At 38.9% G+C, this 20,112-nt stretch overlaps 1 protein-coding gene across 2 annotated transcripts; it reads right to left on the bottom strand.

The window, feature by feature from the left end:
- Positions 1-1,935: 1,935 nt before the first annotated feature.
- ACSL4 (acyl-CoA synthetase long chain family member 4) lies at positions 1,936-15,768 on the bottom strand. 2 transcript variants are annotated; one of them, XR_001920410.2, is made up of 15 exons: positions 15,243-15,768; positions 14,767-14,944; positions 14,003-14,112; positions 13,774-13,912; positions 12,375-12,525; positions 11,112-11,235; positions 10,598-10,669; positions 9,001-9,140; positions 8,377-8,549; positions 8,114-8,188; positions 7,707-7,898; positions 7,081-7,195; positions 6,235-6,392; positions 4,019-4,435; positions 1,936-2,595 (listed from the first exon to the last, which is right to left on the bottom strand). XR_001920410.2 is itself a non-coding variant. In XM_008933540.3 (14 exons), exons 1-14 carry the CDS (start codon positions 15,591-15,593, stop codon positions 4,278-4,280), a joined length of 2,136 nt encoding a protein of 711 aa, XP_008931788.1. In that variant the 5' UTR covers positions 15,594-15,768; the 3' UTR covers positions 1,936-4,277. The 2 variants fall into 2 exon arrangements, 1 of the variants encoding a protein (XP_008931788.1); XM_008933540.3 differs by having other exon boundaries at positions 1,936-4,435.
- Positions 15,769-20,112: the final 4,344 nt, after the last annotated feature.

Genomic DNA, 20,112 nt, shown 5'->3' with positions numbered 1-20,112 from the left:
AAACATCACCCCATTTCTGTCAGAACTCGTTCATACATGAAAATGACAGGCCAAGTACAGCTGTGTGTTTAGTACAGTCAGCCCTGTTCCTCCATGGCTGCTGTAATCCCATCACATTAAAAAGCAATCACTAATCTACTTTGCAGCAGCACTAAGTAACCTGGAAATGTGGTTTGTTTGTTTTTTTTAATTAATCCAGGTAAGTTCATAGTTTTACTCTGCAGTGTTTGCAGTTCCACATAAACAGTGACTGCAAGTTTTACTGATCACCTTATGCAAAAGCAGCACCAGATTTATGTTTTAAGCTTCCACTGTGTAAATTTTAGCCTTCAAAAGGGAAATTATTTATGCTCATGTAAATAGAGCTTAGTCATTGGGCAGGCTCAGGAAAAAAAACAAAACAAAACAACAAAACCCCACAAACAAAAAAACCCCAAACCAAACAGAGCCAAGAAACAAAAACCCCAACACGCCAAAACCAAATACATAATAAGAATTTATTTCTTGTTTTGTATGTAATTGCAGAACATCACTAATTTATCATTAGAATACAACATATTTTTTTTAAACTATAGTTCTGGGATGTGGTAGGTCTGGGGGGGGTTGGCTGAAAATTAGTGACCCACATTCTCGTGTTCTGTTCCTTTCCCAGTCCTGCAGTTCAGCACTGGTGTAGGTGGCAGGCAGAGCTCTGCACCCTGTCATGCTCCAAGTGTTATCATGGGCACTACACAAACATCACCTCGCTTGCTCCTGAGGGAATAACTCATTTCTGTCCCTGTCCAGACTTCTTTTCCCCTTGCAAGCCATTTAATGACCCCTGTTACATGCAGCATCACTGCTGTTTTGTACAGGGACCAGGACTCTTCTGCCAGCCCCCACCCAAGGGGCTGTGCCAAAGCTGTTTCTCAAAAGCCTTTATTTAACCTTCATTGAGGCTCTGAAGACTTTCAATGGCAGAGAGCTTGGGCAGCTAGTTCAGTATTTAGTAAGGAATTGGTTTAAAGTTCTGTGTCAAATTGTAAATGTGACTGTGTAAACTTAACTGTTCCTCCTCTTTCTGTGGCCATGGCTCTCTGTACCTCCATTAGGGTAACATTGCATGGAGTTGAAGGTTACTCATCTCATCACGTGCCATTCCTCTTCAGGCCAGTTAACCTCAACTATAACCTTCCTTCATAGATGAAGCTTTCTAGTCTCACTGTAAAGGTAGTTATACTCTGTCTTTCTCTGGATACCCCATGTTTTTTGTGTTAGGGGGCCTAAATAGAATCTTACATGGGATATGCCCAAACTGGCTTTTGTTTCTCTTTGAATTTGTTTCTCAGACTTAGGAGGATAATTTTAAATTCTGAACCTGCTTTCTGAAGAACATGCAGCTACTCTGAGCATTCTGGAACCTTCACGTGTAGTACGTGATCCTCTCCCTCACACTTCAGTCCCATGGTCCATGTTCTTTCAGCCAGGCACAGCATACAGCAACTAGCACATAATGGTTTTAAAGGAATTTACTATCCCTTCATCTGCATCCCAGTTCCTTATTTTTAATGGCAAGAATTACACATTCTTCCTCATCCTCTATTTCTTCTTCACCAGCTCTGTCACAAAAAGGATTCAGAATTCATTAAAATGAAGGATAAAGTTCTTTCCAAACTGCAGGTTATTTTATTTGCAAACAACCCCATGTTTGAAGGCAGCCTGATGTAAACCTTTCCCTTCTCCATAAATGCTTGAAAAGCTGATGGTGTATCAAATTGCCTTTTGCAGCACACCCATATTTAGTTCATTCCTTAAAAGCAAAATGAGGCCCCCTGGAGGCTTTGTTTTTCATATCTGTAGCATGTACTCATTGCTGCTGCTTTTGAGAAGTCCTTCTAAGATAGGCTTGGTTTCAGACAGAATGGGAGGCACAGAACAGTAACTAGAGACAACTTGTGCAATACAGAAAGATCTTCCAGAACACAGACTTGTTGAACCATTTAAGTTGTATTCCATTTTTGAAATGTTAACATTGTGTATGTATATTTTTTAAAATAGCAATCCTCAGTCAACCAAGACACAGAAGATAAAATACATTTCATATAAATACATTCATGGCTTTAAAAAAAAAAATAGTCTTATAGCCTGCTGACAGACTCAAGTGCAAGTATCTTTTTCATATGTACTTCACTTTTGTGATGCTGACAGGCTGACTAAAGGCTATTTAATAGTGACCATGTTTTAACACAGAAAAATTGGTAACCTGGCTCCAGGACCAAGTAATTTGAATAGTTGCTACTGATATGGGAAGTACTTCCTGTTGTTGTAAACCAACTGTATGTGTCTTAAAAAAAAATAATAATTTAATTTTTTTAGAAAAGCTACTTCCTTGTTCCTTTTAGTGACTCTTGTAGTTCCATGCACAATGAGATACAGTCAGCTTTATATACCGTTTTCTTTTCCTCTTTCCCCTCTTCTTGGAAGATGAGCTGGCAGTGTTCTGGTCAAGGCAGAGAAAGTTATGCATTGGGAAGTTTCAAGTTGGTCCCCAGGAGGAGGGATGATTTAGCTGAGGAGTATATAGCCATGATTTATTTTTGCCAAAGTCTATTTTAACTGGAAAAAAGAAAAATACACATACATGCAATGAAAGAAAAAAACCTTGCCCTGACATTGCAAGCTCGTGTGTTCGAGAAGCATTGTACAAAATCTTTTACTTTCTGTACAGTGACAATACCAAATAGATTTTCTTTTTAACCATCATATACACAACACAAATATTATGAATAGAAATCTATATATACTTTCAAGTGCATTTGTAATATATAGCAGTTGAGGGCCACAGCTGTACAAAATGTAAGCAACATATATAAAACAACTAAGAAAGTGCAAAGTAGAAGTGTATCAAGAGCCTTCACTTTTTACAGCACTTATGGTTCAAGTGTGAAGAGCTGGCAGGGATGCAGGAGCTCAGTTACAATTCAAAAGAAGACACAGTACAGGATTCGGCACAAAAATGATGAAGTATTATTAAATTATATCTTCCCACTCTTTCACATCTAAGACTTCCAGTTAATAAGAGAACATTTTTGTAATGAATTTCTGTAAAGAGTGATTTGTCCCTTTTTACAAGTTCCATAAAACAAAAATTCCCTGGCCACAAATTACTTTTCTGTAAGTAAAACAACGCTAGACAGGGAAACTACAGTTGGTTTCTGGTTGCCTTGTTAAGCTTACCATAGTTAAAAGGTGAACAGAAATACCTTTCCATAAAGCAAAGACAGACCTTTAAAGGCTGAGCCTCTTAATTCTGTACAGGTGACCTGTACTATTACTCACATGCATGTGAAGGTCTAGAGGATCAGTGCCTTGAAAACAAAACCGCCAACCACCTCTCAATAAAACCCACCAAAACTCCTTTGAGTTTCAAGTCTGTTTAGAGACCACTGCCCTCAGTTTCACTGCTGTTTGCCAGTTGAGATGCAAGTTTTGCATCCAGTACTTGGGCACTGATTTCTCATCAGTACCCCCCGTAGCAGCACAAGTCTTTGTTTTCTTCCACGCTGTGTCCCAGTGGAAAGCTCTGCTTGAATTAAAATACAGTGGCGAGTAAAATCTGTTTGGTGAGTTGGGAGTTGAAACAGTTAATTCAATGCTCTTGAATGAAATTTCATATAACTTGTTTTTAGAAAGCTTTTCAGTTCACCTTTATTTTAGTAAGTGTACTTCATATTTTGTTGTAGGCACTGTAAATAATCAAGATACTGATCTGCAGAAGAACTCATCCATTCTTAAACAGTGTGTTATTAGTGATCTCTAGCAAGTTCTTGACTAATGTTGTTGGTTTTGTTTTTAAATGGAGAAGGGTAGACATTAGATACTCCTTTTTCCTCCTTTGCTAAGTGTCTTATTATGACAGAAGAATCACCACAATCACATTATTTTTAACTCTTTGAAACATAGATCATACTTCAGCATGAGTTAAACAGAAGTTGCAAGCAGTCTGAATATGCTAGAGAAACAATAATAATAAAATTACCTGGTCATACTGCTTCACATAATGATGTCTGTCTTGAAACTGGAGATTATCACATGAAACTCTATGGAGACCATCAGTGTCTAATCTCTAATAATTACGAACTTGGAGTCTAAGATACTCTGTTTTACTCGACAGAGATTACAGAAAGTCACCTATTTGGTGTGTTTTTTGAATGTGTGATATCTACAGTATACACAGACATCCAGAACTGAGGCATGAGAAGAACCATCTGCACAACTGCCTGGCCAACAGAGCTGCTTTATTTGCCTCCGTACATTCTTTCGATGTCATTGAGGTAATGGTTTTTCAGTTCTTTCCTTTTCAGCTTGAAAGCATCTGTTACCAAGCCAGTCTCTGGGGTCCAGGGTTCAGGGCTTAGCCGTACTTTGATGGGTATTTCAAACCTTTCTAATTTCACTGCAGGTACAAGAAGAAAGAGAAGCATGACTGTGATTACAAAGCCAAATGAAATACTAATTTGTGCTACCTAAAAATTTAAGGTGAGCACCCTGTAGCTTGTATAATACGGTGTCCTACTTGATGAAATAACCTTACAGGAGGGCCACAGGCACAGGGCCCTGCACCAATGCTGAGTGCTGGTTAGTGTGCAAATATGCTAATAATACACTGTACTTGTAGCTTGCATTGGATGTGACAGTGCAAAATCTAAAGCTTGAAACAAATGCCTGTGTAGCCTGAAGCTCTGAGGCTACTGCCACAAGAGGATACAGAGAAATCTACAGTTCTATCTTTGTTACAGGAATGTAGTAATAACTAGGTTAACTCAGACTAGTTAGATGTGCTTCATATTTAAATTATAATGAAGGACTTCTATGTTTTCCATAGTTGAATGTTTGTTTCCCAAATTCCTCCTTCCTAAGATTTTACTTAGAGTTCAAAACAAAGGGACTTCTCTGTATTTTTGTTACATTAGCCACTTATTTTCCCTTGAGCTGGAAGCAGTGTCTTTGCACATGCACAGCCTCATTGCAGCCAAAGCTGCTTCTCTCTCTTGCCCAGGCAATGGGCCAGAGAGGGGAGCAAAGGAGGAGGCTCCAGGGAAGGGCAGGAGCAGCAGGAACAGCGCAGGGAGCTGCTGCATGTGCACAGTACTCGATGGAGTTTGCTATCAGCTCCTGGTTGTAGGAATGCGATCCCACGGACATGGACTGGCAGCTGAATTTCCAGCACAGCCTCCGGGGGGCAGCAGAGGCGGGACCCAGGAGCGTTTCTGTCTCTCTAACTTCGGCCGGCACCAATGCACTGCTGCCTCTCACTCAGACAGGTGTCTGCTCATGAGGAAGTTGCTTTATGTTCCACTAAGAATGAGAACGACCTCTTTAAAATAGTTTTGGAAAAAGGCTTCACCTAAACTAATTGTATCTCAATAGTAGATTACTATCCAGAAGGTACAAAGAACATATAAGCAAAGGGTTTGAGTACAAAGCTATAAAGATAGTAATTTGCCTGACTCATGACAGAAAAACATGGATTAAAATGTTTAAACCCAAACCTAAGACCTACAGATTGATTTATTTTATTTTTAAAGGCAGGACTTAATAGTGCCTTTCATTCTTGTTTTCTCATTTTCAAAAGCAGATTCTCCTCTGTACAGTTAGAGAGGCAGTGCTTAGCCTGTGCTTAAGTCCAGGTTTTACTGCTTCCTTGTATGAGGTGCCAAATGCTTCAGAGACTTTCTTCCCCAGTTGCTTTATTCATTTTTTTGGCCCCCTAAAGGATTGATGAGACTTCTGATTAATCAATACCACAGCAAGAAATAGCAGGCTTGCAAGCCATTACAACCACAAGGGTTGTGGTTGTTCAAAGCTGTAGGAAACAAAGTTGTATGGCAAAAAAAAGCTTTGAAATCTCTTGCTTAACTTGTTTCCTTACCAGCAAATGTCCTGTAACTTTTTTTCCAAATTGACAGTTCTTTTGGGCCTTATTTTATCTGTATTAGGCAAAGAACTTGTCTCTAGAATTTAGCTGAAAAAAACCTTCAGATATTTTTTAAACAATACAAAAAATAAAGTCACTAATAGGACCAAAAAGTATGTAAATTCCTGGGATAATAGGCAACAATTTCATGTGGTCTTTGCCTCTGATTAAACCATTACTCTTTGGCAGATAGAGAGAAGCTGGAAGAAGGAGGAGCAGTTAGTGAGGATAACTTACAGTTTCTGCTGGGTAACAGCACCAGGTGCTCTGTTACTTACTCTTGTTTGCCACTTCTTTAATCTCTCGCAGTATTTCCGCTTCCATTGTCGGATTGTTACAAATGTCCACCCAGGTTCCACTGATGCCTTTCTGCTCAGCCAAAGCCATCAGCCTCTTCTGATTAGGAACCACAAAACTGATCACATAAGACTGGTCACTGCCCAGGGATGGCAAGGGAAGGAAGGAACACAGATCCAGTCAGGACTTCCATTTCAGGGAGTAAATTAGTTGATGTTACAGCCACAGATGCCCAGGGCTCTCTGACCTTGAGTCACTCCCCCATACACAATCCTTCTTGTACAGTAAGCCTTCACAACTCATGGCTTAACAGGAAGCTGGTTTACAATGTTGGCTTTGATCAGAATCAGGTTTTGTGTGTTTTACGTATGCACATCTCAGTTTAGCTTCCCAGTTAAACCTGGTGCTCAGCCAGTTCTCTGCAGTTCCCCCTCATGTAGTGTTTTCAACTGAGGGGAGGGGGAGGAGAGAACAGGACCATTTCCAAAACTCACTGGAAAGCTTTGGATTAGGTGCAAAGTGTCCAGATTAACTTTTCACTAGTATTCTGACAGAAGACCAAAACACATCCTAAATATAATGATGCCTGTTTAGGGAAGAGATGGGATGGAACTGGAGTGTATTTGGATAGGTGAAATGCCAAAAGAAAAACTGCTCATTTCTTCAGCTTTTAGGGAATCTGGGAAATACTCTTTGGAACTTGCATTCTGGTGGAGGGGGCTGTTCAATGGAAACCACAGAAAACCAGAGCATTGCATCAGAAGTGGATCAGAGCCTGCATTTCGTGTTCAGTCTGAATGGAGTTTCTGAATTAATACCACTCTTACCTTTTGGCATAAGCACAGATATTGTCAATCAATGGACAGTTCTTCAGTGCTGCCTCTACTTTGCCCAGAGATACATATTCTCCTGCTTGTAGCTTTACTAGGTCTTTCTTACGATCTAGGAGTCAGGGGAAGGGAAAAAGAAAAGCTTGTTTCATGTAACCTTTGCATTACCACACTCATTTCCAAAGCCACTATATATGGATTTTGTGCAATGCTATGCACAAACATTAATTAAAGCATCTTACTAAAATGTTAAAGCAGCTAATAGCTGCTAACTTTGTAAAAACTTCTGTAAAAAACTCTATATAGCACTACACTTTTTGTCACACAGGTTGCAAGAAAGTGATGAGGACTCTCCTTTTAAGACTGGTAATTAATACAAAAGTTAATGTTACATTTATTCTTTAAAGTCCATGTGCTAAATCTAGATGGTGATAATGTCACAGAAAATGGCATCACTTCCATTACTACAGCTGTGAGGACTTTTGGAAATGTGTTTTACACTGTGACTCTGCAAGCAAATAACCTTAAGTAGGTTAGTCCTGGCAAAGCCAACAGCATTAACAGCATGCTTATGTTTAGTCAGTATCTTGTAATATATTAAAATATCCAAACCTGAGGCCCACCTATGATCTGCAGACACCCATCAGGATGGAATTCCCCGATGTCTCCTGTACAGAACCACCTCTGACCATTCTCATCAATGGAAAACTCTTCTGTTGTCTTCTCTTCATTTTTAAAGTATCCCATTGAGACATTCGGTCCACCAATTACAATTTCTCCTCTAGGATTAGGCTTGTCTTTATTAGTATAACCCCCTGAAAAGAACCAAGTCCCACATAATTAGTTTTAATATATATATTCTGTTGCCAAGAAATTACTTTGAAATGTCAGCTTGAAGTTAAAACACACTAATTGATCATGTTAAAAAAGATAAAGAACAATTACTTCATATGCTACCTCTAGCTAAGCAGGTAGGCAAAGAAACCAGCTAAATTAGTTACTCTGAAATCAACACAATTAATACTCTCACCTTCTTGCCAATCTCTCAGTTTTATTTCACAGCAAATAAGAGGAGCTCCAACTCTGCCAGTGCTGTAATCAGCAACTTAGGAAGAGAACAACAAAGAACAGAAGGTTTTTTGTTATTTGAAATATAAATAGGCCGTAGCTTATCTCACGTTGCTTTACTGCAGTTAAGAACTACAGCTATTTGGACTTCACAAAAATCCCTCAAACCCCCATACATACATATCTATATCTTAAATTATGTATTTCCAGAAGTGCTTTAACTACCTTCTGTAATGGTTCCAGCTCCACAAGTTTCTGTTAGTCCATAGCCTTGACCAACAGGACAGCAAAAACAGATGTTCATGAATCTTTGTGTTTGAGGTGAGAGTGGTGCTCCTCCAGAGAGCATCATACGGACGTTCCCTCCCAGCAGGGCCTTTACTTTTTTAAACAATAGTCTTGAAAGGAGGAAAGAAGCATTAAAAATTATTCACTCAGCTCACTTTTATAAAAGACACACAAACCTTCTTCCTTCCTTCCTATCTGGAAACGCCTTAAAAATGAACTTATTCACAGATTTTAGCAGGGACAGGAGGGCGAATCAAAACCCATTATCTCTTGTGTAACACTTGAAGAGGCAGAATTCCTGTAGCTTAACTAAACAAACATTCCAAATTTATTACAAAAAAATGCAATCCAATGAAAACTAACTAGTCAGCTGTTGGGAAGATTAGTCATTCCTACCATTAAATATCCGTTTCCAGTAAGAACTTGGATTACTTCAGTTAGTCATTAGATGGTATCTGCACGTTGGATGAGAACTGTCTGATAGCTCAGATGATCCTTCTTTTAAACTGTCTTAACAGATCCCAAGGCAAAAGGTACACTTGGATTGTGAATAATACTTACATGTTACACAGAGGTGCATCATATCCCCTCTTGATCTGTTCCAATTTGTAGTCATAGCCTATCTTGAACAGAGTTCTCTGGATATAGTTCATCTCTTGAACTTTACTCATGACATTTTTATAAATTCTGTCCATTATTTCCTACAAAGTGTTAAAAAAAGCAAGGAAAATTACCACAAGGAGTAGTAGACTAGCATGTGTAAATTAAAGTCCATGTTATGCTATAAATAAGCCCACATATTATTCTTCCTTTGCAATGGATAATAAGAGTGAAAAATATTTGCACCATTGGTTAGGCAGTGCTTAAGAGCAATGTGTGATCAATCAGTCAATTTACAGACCACCACAGCTCAGTGCTATTTACACCTTAACCTGTACTTAAACTGTGACAAACTGGCTTAGAAAATTCTGAATTCAAGTTTAGGTAAATCTCTTTGCTAAAAGTTGGTATATTCTATGCAAGATGTATCGTGCTGAGGAGTCCTGATGCTGTACTTTATCCACAGCAACTGGCAAGTGCAAGGGAATGAACCAAGAGATTTCATTTCACCATTTCCTTTTCCAAGATTGTTTTTCAACTTTCAAAGCAATGTGGTTGCAGTAATTCGAGTTATCTGCCAAAAAAACCCACAATTTTGTCACAGACGAGAGATTAATTTCCATTAAAATAATAACCTTATGATCACTAAAATACACAGAACCTAAAATAGTGTTCAGACTGATGAAGCATTTAATAGAAGTTTAAAGAGTGGCTCCTTCAAGTTTGTTTTGGAGCACAATGCTTTGAAGTATTTACGTGCTTTCTCCTCATGAAATAAATTTAAATGGATATTTTCCAGCAGGCTGGAGTTCTCAGACATATTAATTATCACTCTGTTAATTATTAAGAAAGAGACCAAGCTGTTATATATGCTTAGCATTTTATAAAACAAAAAAAAATGCAAGTAATTGATTTTAAAACTCTTGGCTATTCTAAGATGCAAAGCAACCAAAGCCAACCCAAACTCTCTATTCTTAAATGAGATTAAATCCTCCTACTCACTCACCACCACCATGTGGCAACAGCTGGTGCTACCAGTCTCATGAGCCACAGATGTGATAAGATCACAAAAGCAGCACATGTGGTTCCAGGACACATGAGGAAGGTTTTTCCATTAGAAAGACACAAACATTTGTGGATTTTTTTGGATAGCACCATAACCTTGTGGAATGCAGGAGCCTGGTCACTCGAAGAGCAGCATGAGCTACAGAAGTAATAGGAGTTACAGTCTCCTGATCATTTTTGCTTCTAAGAGATTAAGCCTGTCCTGCTTACCCTGAGAAAGCGAGAGAGACTCAGCCTCAGTGTTACCTTGAAGACAAGCAGCTGAGACTGAGCACCCCAAAAACTATGGCAGCACAGCCTGAGTCTGTGACAGCCAACTGCCCATATCCTTAAAGTGTCCATGTTGGCCAAAGCCACCCTGCTTTGTCCCTATGGAAAAAGGAGTTCCAGACTGGGACTGCTTTTGTGATCTTATCACATCTAGACTTTTCTAGCATGAAAAAGATAGAAAACATAATTTTTTTGCTAAACATATCTGCTTCTGCATACTTACAGGCACAGCTGCCATCAGTGTAGGCTTAAGTACAGTGCAGTCTCCTTTGCTTCCCTTCTTAATTTTACTTGACTGTAATTAAAAAAAATGTCAGTTTATGAAGCAGAAAACCAAACAGCTCTTTAAAACTGAGGGACTAAAAAAAGAGGGAGATATATTATCAGGTGATTTGTATAACTCTCTTCCCCTGTTCCTGCGTAATTTTTCCCCCCATTGTGATGGAAAGAGTGACAATTAATAACTACTTCAACCAAAATACTAGATGTTTTACAAGTTCACTTTGTTTATCTTTCTCTTACTTCCTCCCTCTAGTAGTTGCTTTCTCCATCTTCCTCTGGGACTTTGTTTTGCCTGATGCAAATTTCTATACCAGCAAAACATACAGACACCTCTTTTATGGCTTAATTTGCTCTTATTTATCTTAACTGTTAAATGGAAAAAGGCAAAGGGCTCAATAGAAGATCTGCAATAACTGGATAAAGAACTGATCAAGTGAGACTCTGCCACCCCTCACCTGGTCCGAGAGGGTGAGTGGAGAGGAATATCCGATCCTGCAGCCGTAGGTGATGCAGGAAACTTCTGCTGTCAGTTCTAACACGTGGGCCAGAGGCAGGTAACCAATGTAAGTGTCCTTGGGGCTAGGAAAGGAGAGGGTTACCCAATTAACCATGAGGCATAAATGGACTGAAAATACTGTTTAACAGTTTTATTGCGTGCTTGGTTATTGCTTTTTGAAAGACCTGGATCACAAGTAAGGCTTATTCTTCTGCACACAAGAAGGATGTGATTTCAACCACAGTATGTAAACAAAAGGGGGAGATATGACCTTACTGAAATCAGTATGAATTACAGGATTTGCCTTGTTTTCTAGGAAATATAAAGGTTCCTTAGTGCTTCACTGCTGTTTCCTCTCCTTTTGGGAGATTTCATTCCAGTTACAAAATTAAGGATGAAATCTCTATATTTTAAAATAATGACCAATGATGACAAAACCCTGTCAGTCATCTTCTTCTAAGATATATTTCTAGGAAGAGGGCTTATCACTGAAGCACTGAGGCTTATTTGAGGAAGTTACTGCTCAGAGACTTCCCAACAAGACATTTCTAGCTGTCACTGAACAGAAGCTTCCAGCATACAGTCAGAACTGGGTCTGTATCCTCTCATAAAAGGAGTTTAGCAACATAGCTCATTTCAGCTATTGAACCCTTTGTGAATGCACACACAAACACACCCACTGTCATGAAAAATTTCCCCAAAACATTACTGTGAGGGGACTTGCAGTTGGTTTTACTATCATCAACACACAATTTATTACTCTTCTGCTCCTTCAGTGCACTGTACTTGAGCAGGTTCTGCAGCATGTGCATGAGCCACCCAACAGTGGTGTCTGTAGGTCAGTGGAAGTGGTGGGCTCTGACATACTTCCTACACCCATTCGAGCTGCCTGAAAGTGTCTAAAAAAAATTCCCCAAGTTGCACTAGATGAGGAATCTCCTTATCCAGTGGCATCCTGTGATGCTCAAAAGTGCAAAAATCCATCACTGACTAAGAGTAATAAAAAAAAGTAGCAAAAGCATGTGAGAAAGGAGCCAGAAAGGGCATACTTTTCAAACAGGGAAAGTTCACAAACACAAGACATATTTCTTATAAATTAGAGTAGTGGACTCACAATAAAATGAACAAACTTGATAACACACAATGCCAGCAGCAGCCTCTCTCTAAATTTGCATACTTTTGGAGGTTCTGTTTTAATTCTCCATACACAACTGTTTCTTACCCCAGTCCAGGTATCCTCTCACACTGTCCTGTCATTCCAGCTATTAAGTTTTTATGCTGCATCATCACTCCTTTGGGTCTTCCAGTAGAGCCACTGGTGTACATTACTAAAGCCAAGTCTGTAGGAACAGGTCTGCTTGGCAGAATGCTTGCTAAAAAACACAGGAGAAAACCTGTTATTAATTCTTATCTACTTTCTAAATTATTTCTGTAATTAATCAATCAATGTGAAAATGTCTGTAGTCAGTGTGAAGCAGGTGCTCCATCCAAGGCAAGCACCCTGTGCTGCTGCATGGTCAGTGGGGGAGGCAGAAGTCAGTGCTGGAGAGAACAGTGGTCTGTTTTTAAGAGTAAGAGAGGGAAGGCTGATTTTAAAAGGATTACGAAAATTTGGGCATCTACACAATCTGGGTGATGCTTTTGTCATTATGGCTTATAGCTGATTGAGAGTTTCATGGAAGAGGCCTTTTGAAGACCAACTAAATCTGTCAAGGGCAGCAAAAGAGATAAATACAGTCTTGGAGAAAAACAGGTTAGTGGAAGGCAGTAAGCTTATAACACTTTTGATTTTTGTTTTAATCCCTTGACATTCATTCTTAGGATGAAAATCATTAGCTTTCATGGCTTTCACAATCTCTGCAAGGAAGCAGGTCTTTTAGGGACAAAACTCAACAAAACAACACCACTCAGGGTCACTGCTGGTCTCTATCAGCACCTCAGGCTGATCAGAGATAAGCAGCTGTGAGGAGTCTGTGCTTCCCAAAGCTCATTTGCCAGTTTATCTCCTCCTTTACTCAAGAGAGAGGAGATGAGGCTAAGTACAGACTGCTGATGTAAGGAAAACAGATTATCAGGATTGGGTTTTCCTTCCTTATATTTACAGTCACTCCTGGCTGCCCAATAGAGCAAGGAATGTAATGGTTATTCCTCTAGCCCAAGGTGCCTTTTTAGCTACAGCTTGGTTAAGAAAATGGACATTTCTGAGCCAATAAAAAAACCCAACAAAATCAACCAACCAAAAAGTCCTTCGAGTGCTTTCTCCTCTTTTCTTAGGGAAGTAGTGAAAATAAGATGAATAAAAGGTAAGGGTAGCAAAAAAATGCAACACTGCACTGGATGCTATTTCATTTCCTAAAACAAAGGTGGAGTCTTAAATTATTCTGATTATGGTTTAGAAGTTAAAAATGAAGTTTTATCCTGACATATCTGACACTTAAAAGAGATCTAGCAAATTTTTTGTTTATTTAAAGGGAGCCAGAGAATGAACTGACAATCTGCCACTGCCTTTTGCTGGACACCTGCACAGTTGGGGGGTTTTCTGCTACACATCCCTCTTACCCCAGGTCTGATTTCACTGCTAACACTGTTCTGATTAGTCCTCTCTGAAGTGATTCACTTACAGTTTTCTGGTTTGGCTCCCAGCTCTTCCACTGTCTGCATACTATGGATCTCCACGTTTTCAGGGTATTCTGATTTATTGATAGTCTTCTTGTCCACATAAATGATATGTTTCAGACAGGAGACTTGTGGCAGTGCAGTCTATAGAAGAGAAATGACACTTTTAGCACTGTCTGCTCTGTAAAATTATTATAGGGTTGCTTATATCAGGTGAAGCTGGTACCAAATTACCTTAAGTTTGCTCTCAAGAAGTTCCACACTCGTGACCAGATATGATGCTCCACACTCGTTGAGGCCATAGGTCACTGCCTCTTCACCCAGGGTGGCATACAGAGTGACAACTGTCCCAGTGAGGGCAGAGGATATGAGAGAGAGGTTAAAGTAACACTAAATGCAAGAGCTCTTGCTTTAGCTTCCTGGGAAGCACTGCAGGAGGGCAGGGTTATTATTAGCTCAACTGGGAATTTTCTAATTTGGAAATAAAATAGCTTTTAATTTTCCCATGTCAGAAATTTTATGGCACAAGAGACCTCTGGAACAAGGAGGACAGTTGTACAGGAAGCATTTCTTTACTAAGAGGGTGGTCAGACACTGGAACAGGCTTCCTAGAGAGGTGGTTGATGCTCCAAGCCTGTCACTGTTTCGGAGGCCTTTGAGCAATGCTCTTAACATTTTGGGGGGAGAAATGCAACTACTGACATCTTCAGAGTATTTTTAAAAAAACCCTGAATAGTAACTGTGCTGTTCTGTCATTCTAACATCTAGAACATTGCTACAATAAGATCATAAAAACCAGTATGAGCAAGTTAATTTCAGGGATCTCCACAAGACATAGAACACTGAAAACTTGTAAGAACCAGACCATCAGCGGAGGAAGCTTATGAAATTCTTACACCTTCAATGACAAGATTGGCAGAGTCAAAATACTTCTAAGCCAAACCAGTGCTGAGAAATGGTTCCAAAATACATCAGAAGTAAGCAAGTTGAGCACTCACGAGGGAAGTTGTACTTGAAGCAGGTCAGAGCTACAATCATCCATTCTGCTCGGGTCTCACAGAATATGACAACAGTACTCTTGGGGGTCAGACCCAGGGCTGTCAGTCCACTCCCCAGGCGAGTCATTTTCTCATTTACTTCTTCATAGGATAACCATCTGTAAGTTCCTAAAATTAACTGGTGAGGAAAAACAATGAATTTTGATGACAAGAAGCTGCTGGTACAGCTCTACCAGCTTATGTGAGTTGGTGCATAACAGCATAAGCACACACTGCCATTCGTTAAAGTTGCTTTCATTTTTCTTGAAGTAGAATAAATATTGCATCCTGTATTCTGTTATTCTTTAACTACCATCAAATGCATGGTTTATAAGATGATGACTGAAGAAGAACTCTAAAGAGTTATGCATTATTGAGGCAAGATGCAAAGCAGCTCAAAAGCAAATCAGAATTAAGTACAAAACTGTAAGTTTTACCTTTTTGAACACTTTTCCGTTTGGTTGCATTTCATTTTCTTCACTCAGTATTTCTCTGGTCCCAAGACAGTCCTTCTTCCCAAACTTTGCAAGAGCATGGTCAAACAGCTTGTCCAAGGTGTCTGCTCCAGGAATGTTGATGTTTGCTAGTGAGTCCAGATGAGTGACAGAGCGGTAGGGGCTCCCAGGTTTGTCCGAGATGGGTTTGGCTTTTAACCGTTTTGCCATAGCCTTTTTCTTCTTAGCATTGGTAAGAAAATACCAGGGAATAAATACCAGCATACTGTACAAGGAGATTAACAAGTACACAGGCAGCAAGAGAATGGTACACACTTCTAGCCTAAGTTTCATTGTGGCTATTTAAAAAAGAAACTCTCTTATGAAGTTCTGAAGCAGGCAAGAGCAAAGCAGCAGCACAGTGGGGTGTGGGGAGAAGCAACAGCACGTGAAGGTTAGGTCTGGTTCACAGCAGCTGCTAAAATTTTAGTAACCTTTGAGAGCCAACAGTGGACGCCTGTGGGTGAAGACCAGTGCCAAGCAGAGAGCAGGAAAAAAAAAAAAGAAAAAATAATTAAATTAGTAATATTAGTAATATTACAGTCAGTTCATTAGTTTTAGTCCTTCTAAGAGTTCACTTCAAAAGCATCAAGACAAAGGAGACTGAAGTAACCAATTTAAGAGGCCTGTATGCTGCACAAGAGAGCACTGTAGTGCTCTGGGGATGAAAGAGAGTCAATCTTTTCCATACTTGCTTCTTGCATCCACAAATCTTTACTTTTCACAGACTTTTCCCCACTGTCTCTGAATAGTTCAAGGCTGTTGAGATAATTCTGTCCTTCACATCAAAATACTGTGTTAAAGCTGTGTGAGTAATGCCCCAATTGCGTAATTATGGGAAAGGTCAATGCTTGTTTTCCCCTAAATATTTGTACTACAGAGAAAAGATACAGTAGATTGCTTTACTGCTTTTCAAAATATTACATCAACTTATATTCATATATTACAAGGTATCTTGATAGAGTCCTCAAAAGTCTACATGTTGTAATCTAAAAACTACATAATATTCCAAAACTGCTTTATTAACTTTGCCCCAGCAACTGCATTCCTGATCTCTTACTTTTCAATGTCAGACTCTTGGAAAGGGATTACACAGACTTGCTTTTCCAACTTCAAAAACTGCTTCAGTACATGCATTTCAAACTCCAGGTATGGAAAATGGAATCAAATTTGACCAATTTAAGTCAATTTTTTAAAAAAGCACAATTTGGCAAGATTTTGTCTGCATGTCAGAAATCTTTCCTCATTATGGAGAACTGGCCCTGAATAAAGACTGAAGGCAAGTGGCAGAAAAACAAAAGCATCACAGCAAATCACAGCTGTGGCCAGAGCACTGGCCTGTAACTAGCCTGCACTGGCATGTGAGAGATATAGGTTATTGTCTTCATATTTATCCCAATCCCAGGCTGTCATGGACACAATCTGATAAACAGAATGGATGAGAAGAGGGAAACTTTCAGGGCTCCATCAAGAATTAAAAGAACGTGGGCACACCTCAAAATACACCTTTATTAATATATTTGCCACCCTCAGGTGATGAGAGAGGCTACAATTAACATTTCAGGTTAAACAAGACAACTGCTACTGATAGTGTTAGCAGAAATCTGTTAATGGGCTGTTGGGGTTTATAATAAGAATCCCAACATATGCAGTTGTGTCGTAGCCAATATCAACAGCATTTAATGTAATGTAAGATTAAGAGATCTGCAGATACTTAACATGACCACCACATTAATTTCTGTAATTACATCTACATAATAAAATTACTATTGAATGATAATATAATAAACTAAGCTAAGAAAAACTAAGCTCAGACTTGTTTGGAAAAAAGTATTCTTCAGGTATCTTTTTATAAAAGATACATTCTCTTCAAAACAGACATGCTTGTTCATGACTAACTTCATCATCATCAACCTCAGCAGAAGAGAGATCATTTTACTTCCCTAAGCTCCAGTTCTCTAAAATGAAGGTTTATTGGTTTATATTACAAATCATTTCAGTTAATTCAGTGCTCCAAACACAGCACTTGAGCTTGTACTGCAAACAGAATCCAGCCATGGCACTGAGACACAGTATGGAAATGTCAGTGCATGCCCAGGGTTAGACATAACACTAAAAAATAAACCCCATGGAGAACTCTCACTGCTCCTCACCTTCCAACAAAAAGCATATGACCAGGCACAGTGACCTGGATAAAAAGCAGAGTTGTCTGACTATTGCAAACTATTTAACATAGTGAGATAGTACCACAGCTTTTCTTTGGGCTCAGTAGGAGCTTGGGGTCCCAAGTTGTCCTACTGATGAAAAACTGCTGGCTAATAATCCAGAACTGGTTAATTCAGGAAGGTTGCATTTCTTTCATTTTGGAATTTCAAGTTAATTTGAATTACTTTTGGAAGTGTTTATAAAAACAGAAAACTTAGCTAATTCATACATATTTGTAATCATTTAAAACAGAGTCATGTTTCTATCCTGACAAAACTCAGTTGTAATTCTTAACAGACATCAGCTGGAAAAACTGAGTCCCAAAAAGACAACCCTGACTTTTTCCCTTGAGCCAATGTAAAAGCTGACACACACACACACACACATAGGAGTACTTACAAGAGATCTGACTGTGCTGACTGAGGTTTTTTCAGTGTCAATTAAATCTATATTAAAAAAAAGAAAAAAAAGAACATGTTAGAGGTTGGGAATTTTTTTGCCTTGCAGAAAGGAGGAATCTTTAGAATTTCCAAACACAACCCATACAAGAGGAGAGCAATTGCATTATTGGAAAAGATTAGGCTTTCAAACTACATTGTACAGATAGAGACCAAGCTACTCAAAAAGTAGTTTAACTTTTATGGGACACTATCCCTTCCCCCTCCACCTCCAAGTTTAAACATGTTCTGAATAAAGTTATGAACAGCAGCTTAATATAATTTAATTAAAAAAAAAAAAAGACAAGAAAGAGACTTTTATATTCCATATGGTCCATTCTTCAGTCTCAAAGCAGAAACAACAAGACCTTTCTCATCCTTGATAGATGAGTATCAGTAGAAACACGAACTCAGGACTGCCCATGGCACACACACTGCCCAAGGGAGGCATGAGAAACATGAAGTAGATTTTGGGTGTTGAGGTAAGAGAAGAGTTTCCAGAACAAAAGCATGGTTATATGGGCAGAGAGGCCTCACTGGTCCCATGACTAGTGAATAAAAGATGGCTGTGTGTAACTGCAGAGATAAGGCTCCAAAAAGTCACAGCATAATCATTCTCTTTGACTACTGGGTGTTTACATACAGAAAGCTTTAACTGATATTTAACCTGGTTATGTTTTAATAGCTTTCCCCATAAACCTAAGATTTCAATCAATTTTACAGACTGAAGCTGAGTTAAATGTCCCTTGCAAAATTCTCTTACAAACATTTTCTCTTGAAATGTGAAATAAAAGAGAGGTGCTAGAATGTTTTTAGTGTTACTGGCAATTGCATGTGGCTGTATAAGATTTTGATCCATTACAGGACCATCCCAAACTCATGCTAAATAAATATTCATCATATTTTAAATATAATGCATAACAGTCTGACATACTCAACTTGCAAAAGTACCAATTCTATTTGGTTAGAAGCCAAACTTAGCTATTCAAAGTACCCCTTATGCCTTCAATATCCCATTTAAGTTTAATTAGACTTTAAGAGAAAAGATGAGACGCAATGTTCACATCAATGCACCTTCAAGGCAAGACAACTACGTATTACTAAAATACAGCAGTTATGTTCTCAGTAAACTTTCCCATTCTTACAAATGAAAGACAATTTGGCACTCATGACAAATTTCACAGTATCAAAATAGAACTACTATTTAATACTGCAATATTTAGAATATGCGATATTTTCTACTGACTTACAAAGGTCATTATTTCTCTTAACTGTTGGACATAACTAGCCTATTGAGGTCCTTATCTAGCTATTTTGGAAACAGCAGCTTCCAGGTTCTTGATGCAGGAAATCCATGTTCCCAGTGAGAGCGACCTGTGTGCGTCAGGGTGACTGCAACAAAAACCCAAACCTAACAAGAGGAGATGCAGTTTCTCTCCCAGATAGTTGGGTTTTCAGCATCTCCAAAGGACTCTCCTCAGGTGAAAAAGCTTCTAGCAATTTTGAAATTTGCTAGAGTGGTCTAGAGTTCATTTAACATTTGCAGTGATGTGTTTCAGTGTTCATCCTGCAAACCTCACTGGTGAGGTAATGTTTTCCTTATGGCTGTTACATGCTGGGTGTTTACAAAACTCAGTAGTCCAAGCTTACTCCTGACTGCCACTGTGCCTTATGGACTGCCAGAGACAGAAGAGATGTTCTCAGTATAATCTGACTGATATCCTCAGTAAAAGCTCCAGAGACAGAAAATATGCAACACTCTATTCCTGTCCTGTAGCCAGGGCCACAGAACAAACGAAATCAAAGCACAGGTTCTAGGACACAAGAGACACTCCTCTCTTCCTAATTTAACTGATATCTTAAAAACAACAGGCTTTTTTTTTTGTTGTTTTAATATAGAAAAACAGCTTTTAAATAGTCACAAAAGCTTATGGGATTAAGTAAGAGCAGAAGTGTGCGTGGGGACAGGGAGATGGTTTATTCCTCTGAAAGGAGGAAATGCCCTAATCTTCTCTGCATTTGACTGCTCAGACAGAACAGAATCAACTTAACATTTACACACACTATTAGAATTTCTAAGTGTAACTCAAAACCTAAAGAAGTACCTGTGGCTAGAAATTTTATCCTATGCAGTTTAATAAGGCAGAAAAATTATTATCTTCACTAGGAAA

The sequence above is a fragment of the Manacus vitellinus genome, unplaced genomic scaffold, assembly GCF_001715985.3.
Source record: "Manacus vitellinus isolate BGI_N305 unplaced genomic scaffold, ASM171598v3 scaffold_19_pilon, whole genome shotgun sequence".
In the NCBI taxonomy this organism is placed as follows: domain Eukaryota; kingdom Metazoa; phylum Chordata; class Aves; order Passeriformes; family Pipridae; genus Manacus; species Manacus vitellinus.
The sequence above is the reverse complement of the archived record's forward strand: the minus strand, read 5'-3'. Positions and strand labels throughout refer to the sequence as shown.